This window comes from Chamaea fasciata, unplaced genomic scaffold, assembly GCF_029207755.1.
Source record: "Chamaea fasciata isolate MVZ Bird 193981 ecotype frontalis unplaced genomic scaffold, bChaFas1.0.hap1 SCAF_29, whole genome shotgun sequence".
NCBI classification, from domain to species: Eukaryota; Metazoa; Chordata; class Aves; order Passeriformes; family Sylviidae; genus Chamaea; species Chamaea fasciata.
The window spans coordinates 4,058,922-4,079,058 of NW_027094114.1; the positions used below are offsets into that span (position 1 = coordinate 4,058,922).

Genomic DNA, 20,137 nt, shown 5'->3' on the forward strand with positions numbered 1-20,137 from the left:
AAGGGAGGGGATTTTGGAGGTCTCCATACCTCCCTGGTGCAATTTTGGGGTGTCACTGCTTTATTGGCCCCACCATGGGTTGAGGGTGCCCAGATGGGCATTCCAGGAGGGTCTCAATGGCCCTAGGGTGGGGAAAGGGAGAGCAAAGGGGGGATTAGGGGCATTTGGGGGAGGTGCAGGGGCAGACCCCTGAAATCTGGGGGCAGGGGTGTCCTACCTAAGGTGTCCCCTTATGGCCCGGTGGTGGCATCGCAGCATCCAGAGGAGGGGGTCACGCAGACGGGCTGGGGGTCCTGCATTTCACAGGGAGTGGCAGTTCCACGAGTGTTCCCCCAGCTCCACACAGGATTTCCTGAGCCAGAAGTGCCTCCCCAACCTACAAGTGCCCCCTCAGCCCCTCAAGGGACCCCTGATCCACAACTGGCCACCGTGGCCCATGAGGGCACCTCCAGCCCCAGCAGTGACCCCTCTGGCCCGCAAGGGTTCATCCAGCCCAACCAGTGACCCCTCTGACCCACAAATGCCCACTAGCCCTCAAGTGACCCCATGAACCTCAAGTGACTCCCTTGCCCACAAGTGACCCCATGATCCCCAAGTGCCCCCCAGCCCTCAAGTGACTCTCTTGCCCACAAGTGACCCCATGATCCCCAAGTGCCCCCCAGCCCTCAAGTGACTCTCTTGCCCACAAGTGACCCCATGGCCCACAAGGCCTCCTCCTCCAGTGCCTCACCCAGTGGCTGCTGCAAGGGCATCCCCTGTAGGCCATCACGAGCACTGCTCCTGATTGGTTGTGGGGCGTCAGGGGGTCACGTGACCTCAAGCCCCGCCCTCCCTGGCCCAGGGGCACAGGAAGCGCCAACCTTGCCGGCCGCAGGGCACCCTGGGAGTCACATGCCTGCCAATCTAGGGCACACCGCAGAGCCCCGAGGCGATCATGTGGCCCACAGAATGGCTCCTGCCGCAAAGGGACATGGGACTCTCGTTTCCAACAGGGTGGCGCCCTCTGGTGCAGAGATGCACAGACACTGCTGCTGATTTCCCAGGCGGCCTCGTGGGAGTCACGTGACTGTGAGTGTAGTGCCCCCTGCAGGGTATACGGAGAGCTGCTCCTCATTGGCCAGAGGATCTCGTGGGTGTCATGTGACCTCCAACATGGCTCCTGCCTACAGGGTTCCTGGGAGGCAGCCTGGGGTGAGGACGTCCCCTGGTGCTTGCAGAAGTGTCTCGTGATTGGCCATGGAACCTCAGGGGGGTCACGTGACTCCAAGGGCACCACTCCATGCAAGGCCCCGGGGGGATCACGTGACCTCTCCCCTCGGCACTCCCGGCAGGGCATCCTGGGGAGCAGCAGAGCCCAGCAGGGCCCTGCCCATCAGGGGCGTGTCCAGAGCTGGCTCCTCCCCTCGGCACCGCCTCAAGCGCCATTGGACGAGGGGGTCATCTAGGATGGAGGCGCAGGGGGCGGAGCCAAGCAGAAGCTTCGCCGTCTCTGGCCCGTGAAGGCGGGGCCTGAGCAGGGCCTGGCTGGGGGGAAGGAGAGTGTTGGGGGAGGGGCGAGGACCCCCGAAATGCTGACCCTGCCCCCCCTCGGGGCTGGTGGTCTCGGGAGGAATGTGAGGGGCTGTGGGACGCACTAATGGGCAGAATGGGGGATCCGGGGCATCACCTGGGATCGGCTGTTGGGGGTCCCCGAGGCGCTCTTGGGGAACACGGGGCAAGGGAGTGAACTGGGAGGCATTTAGGGGTCGGGGGTAGCATTTGGGCGCAAGGGGAGCACTTGGAGTCCGGGAATGGGGGAGCAGATTGGGGTCCCCAGGGGGCACTTGGGGATCCCGAGGGGCACTTGAGGCCGGGCTGCTCTCCCACCTCCTTTGCACCAGAAGCTCCGTTCGCTGCTCCAGGCTGAGCCTCTGCGGGGGGAATGCGGGGAGTCACGCGGGGTCCCCCCTGACCCCCCCAAATTCCGCTCTGGTATCCCCCAAGCCCTCCCCCAGCGGACCCCTCAGGCCTCACCCGCTCCATCGCCCACTCTCTCCTTCGGTTTCGCCCCGGCGCTCCGAGCTCGGGCGCTGATTGGTTAAGGGCGGGGACGGGCGGGCCCTGCGGCTAATGGGAGGCGGGGGCGGGGGAAGGCGGGAAGCGGCGGCGCCGAGCGCGGGGGGGGGGCGGGGCGGGTCCCTGGGAGGGCTCTGGGGACTCCCGGAGGGCTGCGGGGGCTCTGGAGGCACCGAGAGAGTCCTGGGGGTGTATGTGGGGGTCCCTGGCGGGGACTGCGCGTCTGTGGGCGCCGAGAGATACCCAGGGAGTTTTGGGGGTTACTGGGGTGGTTTTGAGGGTCCCGGAGAGGTTGTTCGGGACCCCCTGGTCGGGGTTTATGGTCGGGGGAGGTTGGTGTGCTTCTGGGCGTCCTAGAGGACATTTGGCGGTCGAGGAGGGTCCCCGTGTGGTTTGGGAGTTCCTTGGGGTGGTTAAAGTGGCAGCTGGGTTCCCGCTGACAGAGACCCCCAATCTCCCCCATGGACCCCCTAAATCTCCCCTGGAATCACCAAGCCCTCCCAGGGACCCCCAAACCCCGACAGGACTCTCTCAGCGCCCCATTGATCCGTAAGCCCGTCCAAGGGAATGACACCAAAATTGGCTGGAAAATAAACTTTGTTACCCAATCTGAAGCGTTAGGAAGCAGGCATTCTTTATCTGTGCAGGACAGACTGAAGGATTTCTCCTTTAATCTGATGTGTGTGGTGAGAATTCACAACAGGGTATGGTCCTGGAGGGAGCACGAATGGGGGTCTCTGGTGGTCATGTTCACGGAATGCTTCCATATGACAGGTGACCTTTTCTTAAATGTGTTCCTTGGGCATGCACTGTTCCTTCTTGGTACATGAGGACAAAAACCCCACTACATTCCTCATTACCTATTTCTCCACTGGCTTCAGCTATGCTTGTGATCCACTGTGCGTACCTTGACATCCTTTCATCGTTTTTGCCAGTTAGTCTTTAAGCTCCATCCGGCACCTTCAGGGCAACTGAAAATTTCCCTTCTCCGTGTCATTTGTCAGGAACCCCAAAACCCTTCCAGGGACCCCCAACAGCCCCCAGGGACTCCCATCTCCATGCAGGGACCTTGTGGTTTGGGGAGTTCAGAGGGCTGAGGGGGTCCCCGGGTAGTTTTGGGGGATCCCCATGTGGTTTTGGGGGTCCCTGAAGGAGGTTGGGAGGTCTCTGTCTCTGGACAATTTTGAGGATCTCTGTGGGGTTCAGGGATTCCTCATTTTTACGTCTTCATTTTAAGACAAAAGCCCTTCAATTCCCTGTTTGCCATCGTCTCTCCTGGCTCCAGCTGATTTTCTTCAGCTTTTTCAGTCATTTGGGCCAGAATTTCCCATTCCCTGGAATTCCCCTCTGGGACTCGGGTCATTAATTTTGGGTAAAAAACATCTGGGTTTGGTCTGTCCTTTCCCCAGGGTCATGGGGCCAGAGGGTACCATGGGGACAGTGATTCTGGGAGTTCAGGGAATTTGGGATGATTGCCGTGGGTCCCACACCTGTTGTGAATCCCTGTGGGTTCCACCCCTGTCACAACGTCCCTGTGGCACTCACACTTTTCACGGTGGGTTCCATTCCTGTCATGTCCCATCCATGACAGGACCCAGCTGCCAGTTCCCAGATTCTCTGGAGCTGTGGGTCATGCCCCTTTGGCCCCTCCCCCCCATCCTGAAATTCTGCTGAATCTGCCCAAATCTGCAGGGTTTGGCTGTGGCTTGGGTGTTTTTCTTTGGGTATAAAAGGAGTGATTTTGGACAAACACTCTGTGTCTGCAGGATCCCAGGAATTGAAGAGCCAAGGGGCTGGTGAGTGGGGAGGCTTCATTCCCCGTTTCTTCCTGGTTTTCCTCATTGTTTGGGGAAGGGCAGAAATTGAGGCTTTTTTCTGCCCACATTTCAGATTTTTTAACCCTTTCCCTTCCCCAGTTTTATGGCTTTTGCTCCCTTTCCCCCGCAAGTTTCATAATTTTATCCTTCTTGGGAATCCCCAAGTAACCCTTTTTCTTCCAAAATGTTGGGCTTTAAACACATTTTTTCCCCCATCCCAAGTTTTTTTATTTTTTGCCCGTTTCCCCCAAATCTCTGAAGTTTGCCATTTTTGTGCACTTTTCCCCCAAATTTCAGATTTTTTGCCTTCATGCCCAAAATTTGGTGATTTTTTTCCCCCTTTTTGAGGCCAAATTGAACATTTGGGAGGGTTTGTGTGGGAGCAGGTGAATGAAGTGTTTTCCTGGATGTTGATCCCCATTTTTGATCCCAATTTGGGGGATGTTGGGCACAAAACAGCCATTTTGACCGAAACTGGTGGGATTTGGGGAAGAAATCATCCTTTCCGTAAAATTTTAGTGTGGATTTGGTGGAAATGGTGTATTGTGGTGGCATCAAGGGGATGGCTTGGCAGGAAGGCTGTGTCAGCATTTTAACCTCATTTTGACAGGAATCTTGGTGATTTGGGTTTAAATTAATCTGGTTTTTAAGTGAATCTGATGAAGATAGAGACTCTGATGCGGCCTGAAGCCAGGGGGGGTGGGGAGGATGGGGGGAGTGATGGTTGCCTCAGCTGTTTAATTCCATTTTGACCACAAGGGGAGGGGTTGAGGAAAAAAAAACACTTGACCCAAAATGCGGCAATTTGGGAAGAAAAACCATTTGTATCCAAATTTGGGGAATTATGGACAAAATTCATGGAGTTTGGAATGTTTGGAGTGGATTTGGGGTCAGTGGGGGCCAAAATAATCCCCAAGACATTTCCATGGGGTGAAAAAATGCATTTGGGGGTACTGAAAGGTGTTTTGGGGTAATTTGGGTGTTATTTGAGGCTTTTGGAGACACCTCTCAGGGCTCACATGGATTTTCCCCATAAAATAATGATTTTTAGTGATTTTGAGTGTTTTTTCACAGGGATGGCACAAGATGGGATCTGGTGGCTCCTCCTCCTTCCCTTTTGTGGTAAGCAAACCCTCTGTTTTCCACACAAAATCCCCAAATTTCCTGGATTTTGTACTTATTACCAGGCTTTTTAGCATATAAAATGAAATCCTGAATCCCTGGGCTTGTTTTTGTGTGAAAATTCCCCTCTTCCCTCATTTTGTATTTTCTCCAACAACCTCTCAGCTGCAGATTTATTATTTTTAGCAAAAAAGCCCTTTTAATTTTTTTAAATCCAAACGCCTTTGGAATCTTTTATTTTTCATGAACGCCTCAATAATTTCAATAGAAAAATCCCATTTTCCTCACTTTCTACAGAAAAAAATTAAAAAGTGCACTTTGTCCTGCTATTTTCAGTTTACTTTTTGGTTGTGGGTTTCTTCGTATGGTGTTTTTGTTGTTGGTTTTTTTTGTTTTTTTTCGGTTTTTTTGTGAGCTAAAATTCTAATGATGAGTTTTAGTGTTTTCCCAGGAAAAAAAACCCAAAAGCTATATGCTGGAATTGTATTTTTTTTTGGGGGGGGGGGGAAAGATCTATTTTTAAAAAGGCTTTTTTAATGAAAAAAGTTCTTTTATTTGGTCTTTGTTAATAAAAGCAGTTGGTATTTAAAAAACACAACCCCTTTTATTTCGTATTTTCCTATTTTTTTTCCAATTTTCATTAAAACCTCTTATCAACCCAATTTTAGATAGTGTTTTAAAGAAAAAAACCTTTTATTCCCTTAATATTTTTTAATTCTTTTTTTAAAATTTATTTTTAAAATTTATTCATTGAGGGGAATAAAAAGCCCTCTTGAACTCTGTTTTAGGTTTCAAGTATTTTTAAAGAAAAAACCTCATTCACTCTGTTCTAATTCTTAAAATCCTAATTGCTCATTTCCCTGTTGATTTTTCTTCAAAATCCCCCTGTAAAAAACCCCTTAAAAACCCTTTTTTATGTATTACTTCAGGAAGCTTCCTTTAATCCTATTTTTTATTCACAGTCAAACCTCTTTATTCCAAGTTCATTCCCTCAAAACATTGAGATTCCATTTTTTTTTCCAAAAAAAAATCACCAGAATTATGCTTTTTTTACCCAACATTCACAATTACCTATTTTTTCAATTTAAAAAAATCTTTATCATAGATTTTTATATATAGACCGAGTTTTAATCAATTTTTATTTCATTTTGATGGTTTTTTTATCCTGAATATCTAAAAAATTCCTTTTTTTTTTTTAATTCGGGAGGATAACCACTCTTTTTGACTTATTTTGGGGATAAAAAGGGGTATTTTTTTTGTTTTGTAACATTTTAAAAATCCCTGAAAATATTTTTAATAATTTCAAAGTATCTTTTATTTGTTTATTTTTACTTTTATTTATTTTTATATATTTTATCTATATCCATATCTATATTTCTACTTATATAAAATACCTAAAATTTTAATTGGCTAATACAATTAAATAGTGTAGTTGAATAACATACTATTGACTAATAGGACAACAATTGCTTATTAATACTTACCTATAATTTTATATGTTGTGGATTTATTATTAATATGCACAGGCTATAATAGTTATATATGAATGTACAATATAATCTTTTCTGTAATTATATTAAAAATACAATGTATGATCTATTGTTCTATAATTATGTTGTTAGTATTATTATTCTTGATTTGCATTCTTTAGTAAGAATTTCTATGAAAATTCAGTACAAAATTATTTAAATGTTTATATGGATGTATAAAAGATGTGAAATATAAAAAACATTTTAATATTTTGTATTCATATAATATATTAGTGTGTTTATTAATATGGCACACTATATATTGCTATTATATGCAACTATATCCAGTTATTGAGAGGTAATTATAAAATATAGAATAGATATTACTATAAATATAATATATACATCTGTAGATTATTTTACAATGTACTATGACATAGAGTTGCATTATATTATATGAATGACATTATGTTATTGTATTGTAATGTAATTATAACTGCATGCAATGAATGAATATAAAATTTACTAACGCAGTTATATATTATTTTTGTGTTAGAATGTAATAGACACTATTATAATTGTTACATAATTACATATAATGATAGATTACATTGCAATATAGTTTAATGTAATGGTATATTAATTCTATTCTGGCCTACAATATATTCTCTACCTTTGTATTTTTGCTCCTTATTGCTTATTTTTGATTGATTTCTAGAGGGGTTTTTTTTCCCCAGACCGTTTCTATGGAAACAAGAAATAAAATAATTTAAAGTCATTATCTGAATATTTTAATAGAGGAAATATGAATTATCTACTGTTGTATGTAATTATAAAAATAGCATGTAAATTTGTTTTCTATTATGATTAATACTGAAATAAATTCAATAATCACAGCAGTTATTATTGTGTTACTTTAATTATTTTTAATAATTATGGATTTGGATTAAATCTTTGCTGATATTCTATTAAAATTAGGTACAAAATAATGGAAAAATTGCTACTGTATATTTAAATAGAACTATTGAACATTACAGTGTTATAATTAATAGATCTGTATAATAATAACATAGAAAACTATATAACCAAGTTATATAGTGGATAACAAGTATAATAATACAGTAACAGGCTAAAAAAGTAATTGACGTGTTTTTACTGATATATGAGTCCTATATTATTAATATTTTATCAGTGTGCTAATAATTAGTAATATCCTAAAGGGTATTACATAATAATATTAATGTATCAATAACACGTGATATAACAGTATAAATACCTAGTCATATTGCTGTATTAGGGAGAGTATTTTATAGAATTAATATTAGTTACGGACACATTATTTCATATTATTAACACATTGATGTATTTTAATATTTTGTCAATAGAACATATAAATAAGAGTTTAATATTTATACATTAATATTTATAGTTTTATTCAAATGTTGTTTATTAACATAATAAACTAAATATAATTTCTATTATGATTGTATGTAAAAAGAGACTTTATAAATTGGATACTGCAGTCATATCTTTAAAGTAATGTCAGTACAATTCCTACTATAAAATAGGAAAATTGGTATATAAACACATATAAAATTGATATTAAAAATCAATATAAAAATATAAAAGCCCCTTTATTCAACCCCCTTGGTTGATATAAAAATTAACCAAGGCCCCGTTTTCCCCCTGTTTTCCCAGCATTCTCCAGTGCCAGCTACCGGGGCCGGGAGTTCCTGGCCGTGTTCCCACAGAATGATGATGAGTCTTCTAGTGCCTACCTGCAGCTGCTGCTCACTTCCTATGGCCCTGACGACACCCAGGTGTCGGTGACACTTCGTGGCGGCTCCATCACCCAGAATGTCACCCTGAGGCCAGATGTCACTGTGCCCTTGCCCCTCCCCGCTAACCTGGAACTCACTGGAAGCCGCACTTCCCATAAAACCTTGGTGGTCCAGGCCAGCGCTGACATCTCCGTGGTGGCTGTCAGCACCAAAGGCTACACCGTGGGTGCCACTGCCCTCCTGCCTGTGGAGAGTCTGGGCACCAGGTACTACGTGGTGACACCCCTTGGGAACAACACTTATGGCATGGCCGAGTTTGTGGTGGCCGCCGGCGCCACCACCACCGCTGTCAGCATCACCACCACCACCACTTTCCACTATGCCGGGGCCACCTACATCCCTGGTGCCGTGCTGTGCCTGTTCCTGCAGCCCTACCACAGCTTGCAGCTCCAGAGCAGCCAGGACTTCACTGGCACAGTCGTGATGTCCGACACCCCTGTGGCCGTCCTCAGTGGCCACACCTGTGTCAAGGTGTCTGCTGGCTTTGACTTCGTGGTGGAGCAGCTCCTGCCAATGACAGCGTGGGGGAGGACCTATGTGGTGCCACCGAACCCGCTGCAGGCAGGCGCTGACTTTGTTTATGTGGTGACGGATGAAGACAACACCATCACCTACAACACCGGGAGCGGGAATGCCACTGTGGCCATGGTGGCAGGGGCGGTGCAGATGTTTGTGGTGAACCGTAACTCCCACCTGTACATCAGTGCTGTGGTGGCAGTGCAGGTGGTGTTTTTCTTCAGCGGGTCATCTTGGCAAGATCCCTTCCTCCTTGTTGTCCCACCTGTCAACGCTCACTGCACTGCATTCCGCTTCAGCAACGTGCCCAGCCAGAATAACCATGCCATCCTCATTGCACCCACCACTGCCACTGCCACTACCACCCTCAACCATCGGCCAGACAACACCGTGGCATGGCAGGCCATTCCTGGCACAGATTTCTCCTGGGCCAGCATCACCGTGAGCGCAACGATGCAGAGCGCCGAGAACTCGCAGGTGCCTATTGGCCTCCTGGTGTTTGGGTTCCAGAGTCACACTGGATACGGCTTCCCTGGGCTCTGTGCCGCCAGTGAGTACAGTCAGTCCATTGTTGCATCACTCCAACGGTTGGGTGTTGTCCAGTTGACCATTCACAGGGTTTCCCCTCCTTTTCAGTCCCCATACCGCTCTCCTGTGAGGATTTGGTATGCAAGGAGAGGTGTGAGATGGTGTATGGACAACCGGAGTGCATCCAGGAGATTTTCTCCACCTGTTGGCTCGCTGGCGGGCCACACTACCGGAGTTTTGATGGAAAATCCTTTGATTTCATGGGAACATGTACCTACACCTTGACCACCATCTGCAATCCGGATCCTACCCTTCCTGCCTTCTCTGTTGAAGTCAAAAAGGAGAAAAAGGAGAACTCCAAAGTTTCCTCCATCGGGTCCATCACCGTCCATGTTGACAACATCACTGTCACTGCTGTCCGGTCAGAGAACGGGATGGTGAGGGTAAGCAAAAAACCATCATCATTCCCAAATTCCAAGTAATGTCATGGAATTTCACTGCAATTCCATATTTAGCAATGATCTTGAGGGTCTTTTCCTAAATAATTTCAGGATTTGCTGGTGTGCAGGTAACCCTTGCATGAAAACACTTCCTGTCTTCTTCATCTCCATGTATTGCCCAATTTTGATGGGTTTTGGTTGTGTTGATGGTTGTTGTTGTCCTGCAGGTGAGCAACCTCCGCTCGCGCCTCCCCATCTCCCTCTCCCATGGGAAGCTCTGCATCTACCAGAAGGGTAAATCCATGTTGATCCACTCGGATTTCAACCTGAAGGTCCTCTACAACTGGGACGATCATGTAGTGATCAAGCTTCCGGCTACTCTTTCTGGAAAAGTCTGCGGAATGTGTGGGAACAACAACGAGGACCCCCAAGATGACGCCCTCTCTCCTGATGGAAAACAGGTGTGGGATATTGTGGAGCTGGGGAGGAGCTGGAAGGTGGCCAGTGAGAGTGGCTGCTGCCAGGACACCTGTGACGGCGACTGTGGGCGGTGCAGATGGGACCAGGTGGTGGCATACAAGGCAGAAACCTGGTGTGGGAAGTTGTCCCATCATTCTGGGCCATTCCAGTCATGTCATGACACTATCAGGCCCAATATCTACGTGAAGAACTGTATCAATGACCTGTGTGCCAATGAGGGACGTCATGATGTGCTGTGCCACGCCCTCCAGATCTATGCTGATGACTGCCAGGAGGAGGGGATCAGTGTTTCCAATTGGAGGACAACAGTGGGATGTCGTGAGTAGAGGGTGGTTGGGTAAAATACTCCTTGGGGTGGGCGGAACCTAATTAATGTGCGACTGAAGATCCATGGGATCATGGGTTGGGAAAGGTTATGGCAGCAGATCCAGGCAGGAAGGCCATGGAATTACATACAGACTCCAGAAAGTCCAGGTGGAAGGCCTAGGAAGTCTGTGGAGACTTCAGAAAACCTATGGAGCCTCCAGGATATCTGTGTAGATAGTCAAAGAAGTCTCTCCCGCCATGTGCCACTGCACCCTGACCACTGTCTCCCTCCCTGTCCAGCTCTCACTTGCCCGCCCAACAGCACCTACAGCACCTGTGGCCTTGCCTGCCCTGCCACCTGCAACATTCCTGCTGTGTCATCCAGCTGCACTGCTGTCACCACCTGCGTGGACACCTGCGTGTGCCATGAGGGCCTTGTCCTTGATGGCAACACCTGCATCCCCCCCTCTGAATGTGGCTGTGTCTTTCGGGGTCTCTTCTGTGGCCTTGGTGAGGAATTTTGGGGTGACCTCACCTGCACCCAACGCTGCGTTTGTGACGCGGAGCAGCGGCAGGTGGTGTGCCGGGATTCTGGTTGTGGCGCCAAGGGGGAATGCCGAGTGGAGGAGGGGATCCAGGATTGTTATCCCAAAATTTCTGGGGTCTGCACTGCTGTTGGAGCCACCCACTACGAGACCTTTGATGGCAAGAGGTTCATCTTCCAGGGGACATGTACCTACCTGTTGGTTGGGTTATGTGAGGACACCCCAAATTTGGTGGGATTCCAGGTATTGGTGCAGAATGGCCACCGGCGTGACAAGCTCATGTCATCCATTGCTGTGGTGACAGTCAAAGTCTACAACAAAACCATCAGCATCAGCAGGGAACACCCTGGAAAAATCATGGTGAGTTTAGGGAATGATCCCTTATCTTTTCACCACATTCTGCACCTCATCCCAAACCTCATCCCATTAACAAGTGCTTAAATCTGAAATGTAATAAAATCAATGTCATTTGGGTGTTGCAGCTGTTGAAAGCGGAATTGGAATTTGCCATCAGACCCAAAAGTTATCAATTTTTATGGTTTTCTCCCCAGATCAATGAGTGGTTGATCAGCCTCCTTTTGGGACTTGGACCTTCTCACCCTCTTAAATCCCAAATTTAATTCAATTCAAAATTTAATTAAATCAATGCTTTTTGATTGCTCTGGCTGTTGAAAATAGTTGGAATTTACCATCAGACTCCAAATTTGATCACTTTTTATGGTTTTCTCTCCAGATTGATGAGCAGTTAGTCAATCTCCCGTATCGCTACAGTGAAAGAAAGATTGTTGTCTATCGTGACGGGCAGGACGTGGTGGTAGAGACCAATTTTGGCCTCGTTGTCACCTGCGACTGGTACAGCCACGTCACCGTCACAGTGCCCAGTGGCTTCGCCAACGCCCTGTGTGGGCTCTGTGGGAACTACAATGGCGCCGCCAGCGACGACATGTGACATCAGACCCAGATGCCTTTGGGAGCAGCTGGAAGGTCACAGATGTCCCAGGATGTGGTGAGAGGTCAACAGTGGAATGTTCCAGCACTGTTGCACCTTCCCGGCTTCAACAGCAAGTATCTGGGAAGGGGTGTGAAATTATTTTGGAAGCGGATGGACCTTTTGGAGCATGTCATGGTCATGTTGATGCCCACCAGTACTTCCAGAGCTGCATCCATGACTCCTGCCTGTTCCCTGATCAGGAAGAAGGGATGTGTGCAATCATTGCCCTCTACGCCACCAGATGCCAGACTGCTGGTGTGTCCATTGGGAGGTGGAGGACAGATAATTTCTGCTGTAAGTTGGGATAATGGGAGGGATTTTCCTTCAGCAGTATCCAGAGGATCTGCAAGTCTGCTCCAAATCCATGTATGAACAAGCCAGAGGTGGGTGTGAATCCAGTGGGAATTCCACCCAAACTCTTGGTTGATCCCATAATCCACCCAAAATAAACCCTTCCTAAGGTAGCTGTCTCATCTGGAATAAGTAACCCCTTCTAAATCTCCAGTTTCCTGGTGTTGGCTACAAAATGGATAATTTAGCGGGCCAACCACCAAAAAATGCACCAAAAATAGTGGAATTGTGTTAAAGGGATCCAGCTTGGAGGTCAGTTGAGGACCCAGTGTGGAGCAATTCTTTGGGTGAATGTTGCATTTTTCTCCATGAAAATGTTGGAAATTGAGTGGTTTAGCAGTAAGAATTCCTATTGTAATGGGCTGGCATATTCTTTATGGATGATCATTGGATCGTCATCAGATAATCATTGGGTCATCATTTGATGATGCCCCTCATCACATCCGCAGGGAGGAAAATTGAGGGTTTGCCATGAAACTGGGCTAAAAATCTCTGTATTTGGTGAAGTTTGCTCCTGAATTCCAGGAAATTTCCAGGATTTGGCTTGGAATTTCCTGGTTCCTCAGGAATCCCATTGTCTCCCGGCAGATATTCCCTGTCCTTCCAACAGCTCCTATGAGCTCTGCTCGCACACCTGCCAGCACACCTGTGGCGCTGACTCTGCCACGTGCCCAGGGCGGTGCCGTGAGGGCTGCACGTGTCAGGATGGTTTCATGCTCAGCGGCGATGAGTGCGTCCCCACGTCCCACTGTGGCTGCAGCCACCACGGAGTCTACTACAAAGAGGGGGAGACGTTCTACCCCACAGAGCAGGAGATGTGCCAGTGCCTCTCTGGTGGCACTGTGAAGTGCCAAAATACTTCCTGTCCTGATAGCCGCCCTGGGAAGGTCATTGATGGTGTCTTCCAGTGTCCCTTGCAGGTGTCCAGCACCTGCGTGGCCACAGGTGACCACACCTATGTCAGCTTTGATGGGATGGCCTTCAACATCACTGGTACTTGTTCCTACATCCTCACCCAGACCTGCACAGGTGACAACGCGACATCATTTACTGTCACAATCCAGAAGGAGGCGCGGCAGAAGGGGAAGGTCTCTGGGGTCACCTTGACCTTGAAACAAGGAGAGAGGGCAGATGTCATGGTAAGGTGGCACTTGATGTTCCAGATCTCATGGGATGCCCCCCAAATTGGGTTTCCTTGATGCAAGAGACACCTCAGCCCATCTCCAAGCCCAGTCCATACTCCTGCCAACCTTTCTTTGTAAGCAAGGTCTGTAAATGCACTAAAACTTTGGTGGGAAAGTGTTTTCCCTAAATTTTTTGTTCTACCTCAATCAGCCGCAAATCTGTGCTTCCTTGATGAGGGGAGCCCTCACTCCATCTGCAAGACTAATCCATTCTCGTCCGAACTTTTCCTTCCAAGTGGGATCCACAAATGTGTCAGAATATTGTTTGGAAGATGTTTTCCCAAAATTTTTTGTCTCACCTTCTCACTGGAGGACTCTTCCTTCTCTATCCCAGGTGGATTCCATCTCCCACCACCTCCCCACCATCCTGAGAGAGGGACAGGTCCAGGTCTATGTACATGGGACAGGTGTCCTGCTCCGCACTGACTTCAGCCTCGTTGTCCACTATGACCTTGTCCAGCACGTGATGGTCACAGTCCCCCAGACCTACATGGGGCGCCTGTGTGGCCTCTGTGGCAACTACAATGGCCAACGCAATGACGATTTCCAGCTCTCCAGTGGCCAACTGGCTCCAGATGCAACAGCCTTTGGATCTGCATGGAAAACAACAGACACGCCTTGCGATGACACCTGTCCCAAGGATGAGTGTCCCACCTGCCCAGAGGAGAAAGTGGCAGTCCTCCAAAGACCCAACTACTGTGGCCTCCTCACGGCCCCCGAAGGTCCCTTTGGCTCCTGCCATCGCATGATCGACCCCATCCCGTATTCCCAATCCTGCATCCATGACCTCTGTATGATGGGAGGGGACACGCATGTCCTGTGCCAGAATATCTAGAGCTATGTCACCATGTGCCAACATGCCGGAGTCACTGTGAGGGCTTGGAGGACACCATCCTTCTGCCGTGAGTTTTGGGAGGGCACAGGGGAAAATGTCCTGTTTGGGGTTGGGAAGATCTCCAGGCGATACTGGAGTTTGGGGGAGCACAGGCGGGGAATGTTCCCTGTTTGGGTGTGGGTGACAGTGGTGACACCATGGGGTGATGGGATGAGCTTTAAGGTCCCTTCCAATACAACTCAATCCATGATTCCATGAAAATTCCAGCCCTCACCTGCCCAGCCAACAGCACCTACTCCATTTGCACTAACACCTGTGCCAACACCTGTGCTGGAAATGCCACCACCTGTCCCCAAACCTGCACTGAGGGCTGCCAGTGCTATCAGGGCTTTGTCTTTGATGGACACAGTTGAATTCCTGAGGAGCACTGCGGATGCTTTAGCGATGAGGAATACTATAAGGTAGTATTTCTGCCCTTTTTTCCTGTTTTTAGGCATTTATGTCTTTTTTCCCTTCATTTTTTCCCTATTTTTATACATTTGCTTCCTTTTTTTCTTTCATTTCCTTCTTCCTTCTTCTATTTTTATGTCTTTAGCTATATTTTTCCTCATTTGTTTTCTCTTCTCTCCTATTTTTCTGCATTTGCCTGTTTTCATGTTGTTTTCTTTTTTTCCTAGCCTAATGTATTTACATTTTAAAAGTTAATTTCCCCCATTAAAAATTAATTTCCCCCTATTTTTATGCATTTACACCTTTACTTCTTGCATTTCCCCCTATTTTTCTATCTCATTTTCCCACCATTTTTCCCCTTTCCATCCCCCTATTTTTATGTCATATTTCTCTTGCATTTCCTTTCTTTTCCTCTATTTTTAGGCAGTGAAATCTTTTTTCTTGCCTGTATTTCTCCCTGTTATACATTTGCATTTCTTTTTCTGCATTTCCCACATTTTTCCTATAATTATGCTTTTCCCCAGCATTTCCCCCCTATTTTTATGCATTTATGTCTTTTTTTCCCTGCATTTCCCCCTTTTCCTCTATTTATAGGAAAGGTAAGTATGTACATCCCTTTGCCTTGCAATTTGTTCACTATTTTCCCTATTCTTCTCCATTTATGCCCTTTTTTTCTGCATTTTTTCTTTATATCCCCTATTTTCATGGGTTTCCCTTTCTCCCTTCTCCCTCCCCACAGCCCCATGAGATGCTTTTCAGGGATCACTGCCAGTGCCGTTGCACCTGTGTCCCTGGCCAGGGCCTTACCTGCCATGAGCACACTTGCACTGAGGACGAATCCTGCGAAATCCGGGAAGGGGTCTTGGGATGCATCAATAAAAGTGAGGAAAAATGAGGGAAAAGGGGACTTTAGATGCAAAGTGGATCTGGGGATGCTTGAGGGGTTGACTGTGGAAACAAGGGAAAGGGAGGTGGAGGGAACAGAATCCTGCGTGTGTCACTAAGCCTCAGGGATGGGGCAATTCTTCTGATGGTTTCTCCTAAGGTTTCTCCCATCCCATGGCTTCTTCTGTGGTCTTTCCCATGGTTTTTCTCATTGTTTTTCCCGTGGTCTTTCCCATGGTTTTCCATCCCATGATTTCTCCCATGGTTCATTCCACTACTGTTCCCATAATTTCTTCCATACGGTGATTTTTCCTATTCCGTGGTCTTTCTCATCTCAGAGTTTTCTCTCTCATGTGAGTTACCCCCAATTTTTTCCCTATCCTTTTCCCCAGCCCATGGCTTCCTGCAGTGTTTATCTCCTATTTCACCCAGCCCACGGCTCATCCCGCTCTCCCTCTCCTCCCAGACCCCTGCAAGTCCCTGCACTGCCGCCCCAAGGAGCGCTGCCGGCCCCATGGTGCCAAATCCCGCTGTGTCCCAGCCCTGGTTGCCACGTGCTGGGCATGGGGTGACCCACACTTCCGCACCTTCGACGGCCTTGACTTCGACTTCCAAGGAACCTGCACCTACACCATGGCCGAATCCCATGGAAATGACCCTGGGCTGGTGCCCTTCAGGGTTGAGGCCAAGAACGATATCCGTGGCGGGATCCAATCTGTGTCCTATGTCTCCTTGGTCAATGTTGACGTCTACGGACAACGCATCTCCTTCCGCCGGAATGAAGTTGGAAAAGTCCGGGTGAGTTGGGTGGAAATATGAGATTTTGGGCTTTTCCCCCACTTTTTGCTTCATCCAGCCAGTGCCGATGTTATTTTGGGATAAATCAGTCAGATTGGGAGATGGATTGTTGAAATGTTGGGATATTTTGGGAATAAAATGTTTGGATATGTCAGGAATAAAAAGTTGAGAAATGGTGGGAACAAAATATGGGAAAGAGAATATCTGGAAATTTCAGGAACAGAATGTTGTGATAAACTTGGAATAAGATGTTGGGATTTGTTAGGAATGAAATGTTGGGGTATGTCAGCAATAAAACAGGATATGCCAGGAATAAGATGTTGAGATAAACTGGGATAAAATGTTGGTGTGTCTAGAGAATAAAATATTTGGGTATTTCAGGAATAAAATGTTGGGATGCAGCAGGGATAAAATACTCTGGGGTGTTTGGATATTTTGGGAATAAAACATTGGGTCATAGTGGGAAGAGAATGTTGGGGTATGTCAGTAGCAAAATATGGCAGGAATATAATGTTGGGATATGTAAGATGTAAAATGTTGGGATATGATGCAATTTAGCATTGGAATATGCTGGGAATAAAGAATGGGGCTATGTGGGGAATAGAATATTAGGGTACATTTGGAATAAAATATTGGTGTATGTTGAGAATAAAACATTGAGATAACTGGGAACGTTGGGCCGTCGGCAGGTGAATGGGGAGGTAACGCTGCTCCCAGTGCTCCTGGCAGATGGGAAGGTGCGGGTCCGTCCCAGTGGGCTCCGTGTTGCTCTGGAGACAGACTTTGGTCTCCGGGTCTCCTATGACTGGAACTGGCACCTCCTGATCGACCTCCCCAGCAGCTACTTCCGCCATGTCCGCGGCCTCTGCGGGAATTTCAACCTCAAGCCCCTCAACGACATCCCCGAGGCTGGTGACAACATCACTGCCATTGTCACATGGGCCAAAAGCTGGAAAAGTGCTGACTCTGAGGCCAATGACCCAATTTGTTGGGACTATTGTGATGGAACATGCCCAGTGTGTGATGAGGATAAGAAGGAGCTTTATGGCGGGAACCAATATTGTGGGATCATCAAAAAATCCTTCCAGGGACCCTTCAGAGCATGTCACAACATAGTGAAGCCTCAAGACTTCTATCACAGCTGCCTGTCAGACCTATGCCTGAGTGATGGGGCGAGGTCGATCCTCTGCCAGGTGCTGGAGACATACGCGGCAACGTGTCGGAAGCGTGGAGCTGTGGTCCATGACTGGAGGACGCCATCAGGATGCCATAAGAGCTGGGGTTTTCTTTGAGAAGGGAAGGAGCCAGAGTGGGGGAGGAGGGGAATGGAGTGGGATCCATCCTGGGTTGAAGCCTTCAAATCCCTCAGGTGATCCTTGCAAGTTCTCCAGAACTGTCTTCTGGTGTTCCAGCCTCTTCTTTGTGGCCCAGAACTCACCACATCTTTCTAAGAATCCATACCACATTTTCCAGATCTTTCCCACATGAGCCAGGCCCTTACACTTGTGTCCCAGATGTATCCCACACCCATCCTGCATTTTCAAGACCCTTGCCACATATTCCAGGCCTTTATCCTTGTGTCCCAGACCTCATCCTGTGCATTCCAGACCCCATGCCACATGGCCCAGACTATTGCCACATGGCTCAGACCTCATGCCACTTGTCCCAGTCTCTTCCCATGTTTCCCAGACCTTCCTCCTTACAATCCAGACTCTTTTTGTTTTCCAGACCCTTCCCCATGTTTGAGACCCTTTCCCAATCCCCATCCACTTTGTTGAATGCTGTCCACTCCCCTAATCCCTCCCTCACCCCAGTTTCCTCCCCCTGCAGCCTTACCTTGCCCTGAAAACAGCCACTATGAGCCCTGCGGCAACGCCTGTCCAACCACCTGCTCTGACTGGGACAGTCCAACCACCTGTGACCAGCCCTGCGTGGAGACCTGTGCCTGTAACACTGGCCACGTGCTCGGTGGCGGACAGTGCGTACCAGTGTCCCGCTGTGGCTGCACCCGTGATGGCCGCTACTACCGCCCTGGTGAGGAGTTTTGGGGCGATGAGACCTGTCGCTCCAGATGCAGGTGTGACACGGAGCTGGGAATGGTGGTATGCGAGGACTCCAGGTGTAAGCCGGGTGAGGTGTGCGCGGTGGTGAAGGGCGTGCGGCGGTGCGTGGCCAACAGCCGCTCCATCTGCGTGGCCACTGGTGACCCCCACTATACCACCTTCGATGGGCACCGCTACGACTTTATGGGTACCTGTGTCTACCTGTTGGCTGGGCTCTGCTCCACTGACCCCACCCTCATCCCCTTTGCCGTCACTGTGGAGAACAATCACCGTGGCAGCCACCTGGTCTCCTTCACCAAGGTGGTCACCATGGAGGTGTACAACATGACCCTCAGCCTCAGCCAGGAACATCCCCGGAAGGTCAAGGTAGGGATGAAGGAGATGATGGGGGTGGTTCAGAGTCATTGCATGGCATCTGGGGAGGGCTCAAAGTCGTGGTATGGTCTTCAGGTGCATTTCAAGGTCATCACATGACACCTGGGTGGAGTTTCAAGTCCTTGTAAGGTGTTTAGGTGGGTTTCGAAGTAATTTCAAGGCATCTGATTGGGTTTCGAGATCCTTCTATGGTGTTCAGGTGGGTTTCAAAGTCATTGGGGTGGCATCTGGGTGGGCTACAAAATCACCTTGGTAGGCTTCAAAGTCATTGCATGGTGTCTTGGTGGGCTACAAAGCCCTTGTGTGGCATCTGGGTGGGTTTCAGGGTCATTCTATGGCATTGGGTAAGGTTTCAAGGTCATTGTATGGTCTTCAGGTGGGTTTCAAGGTCATCATGTGGCATCTAGGTGGTCTTCAAGGTAATCCTTTGACACCTGGGTGGGTTTCAACTTCATTGTCTTGACCTCATGCCACCCACGGTTCTCTTTCCCAGGTTAATGGTGTCCTGTTGGACCTTCCCTTCACCCACAACCAGCAGCTCCAGGTGTCTCTCCGTGGCGTCCACGGCTTCATCACCACTGACGTGGGTGTCACTGTCACTTTTGACTGGTACAGCTATGCCCGTGTCATCGTCCCCAACACCTACGCTGGTGCCGTCTGCGGCCTCTGCGGCAATGCCAATGGTGACCCCCATGATGACTTTGTCACCCACGATGGCCGCCGTGCTGACAACGAGACGCACCTGGGGGACAGCTGGAAGGTTGGCGATGTCCCTGGGTGCTCACCTGGGTGCAGTGAGGGCTGCCAGGTGTGCAGCGACGCCCAGAAACGTGCCTACCGTGGGGACAAGCACTGCGGGCTGCTGGTGAAGAAACGGGGGCCCTTTGCCGCCTGCCACGACGTCATCGACCCCACCCCTTACTTGGATGACTGTCTCTTTGATGCCTGCCTGTACGAGGGACACCAGGACACCGTGTGCCAGGCCATTGGCGCCTATGTTGCTGCGTGCCAGAGCCAGGGCGCTGCCGTGCGGCCGTGGCGCACAACTGCCTTCTGCAGTATGGGGAGACTTGGGGGCCTTGGGAG

The 20,137-nt window shown here is 48.4% G+C and overlaps 1 protein-coding gene and 1 long non-coding RNA gene across 2 annotated transcripts; one reads left to right on the top strand and one right to left on the bottom strand.

Annotated features, from left to right (window-relative positions):
- Positions 1-1,343: 1,343 nt before the first annotated feature.
- On the bottom strand, positions 1,344-2,047 carry LOC136302525 (uncharacterized). Its single transcript, XR_010724071.1, has 3 exons — positions 2,014-2,047; positions 1,867-1,910; positions 1,344-1,520 (listed from the first exon to the last, which is right to left on the bottom strand). It is a non-coding gene; the product is annotated as an uncharacterized lncRNA (long non-coding RNA).
- A 6,168-nt stretch (positions 2,048-8,215) lies between these two features.
- LOC136302490 (IgGFc-binding protein-like) lies at positions 8,216-19,849 on the top strand. The gene is given in 14 exon segments (XM_066205966.1): positions 8,216-8,233; positions 8,284-9,370; positions 9,457-9,791; positions 10,016-10,586; positions 10,875-11,479; positions 11,853-12,064; positions 13,072-13,600; positions 13,980-14,516; positions 15,670-15,811; positions 16,282-16,613; positions 17,303-17,525; positions 18,444-19,042; positions 19,545-19,734; positions 19,788-19,849. Coding segments are annotated over 14 exon segments (5,442 nt in total).
- The last annotated feature ends 288 nt before the right edge of the window (positions 19,850-20,137 follow it).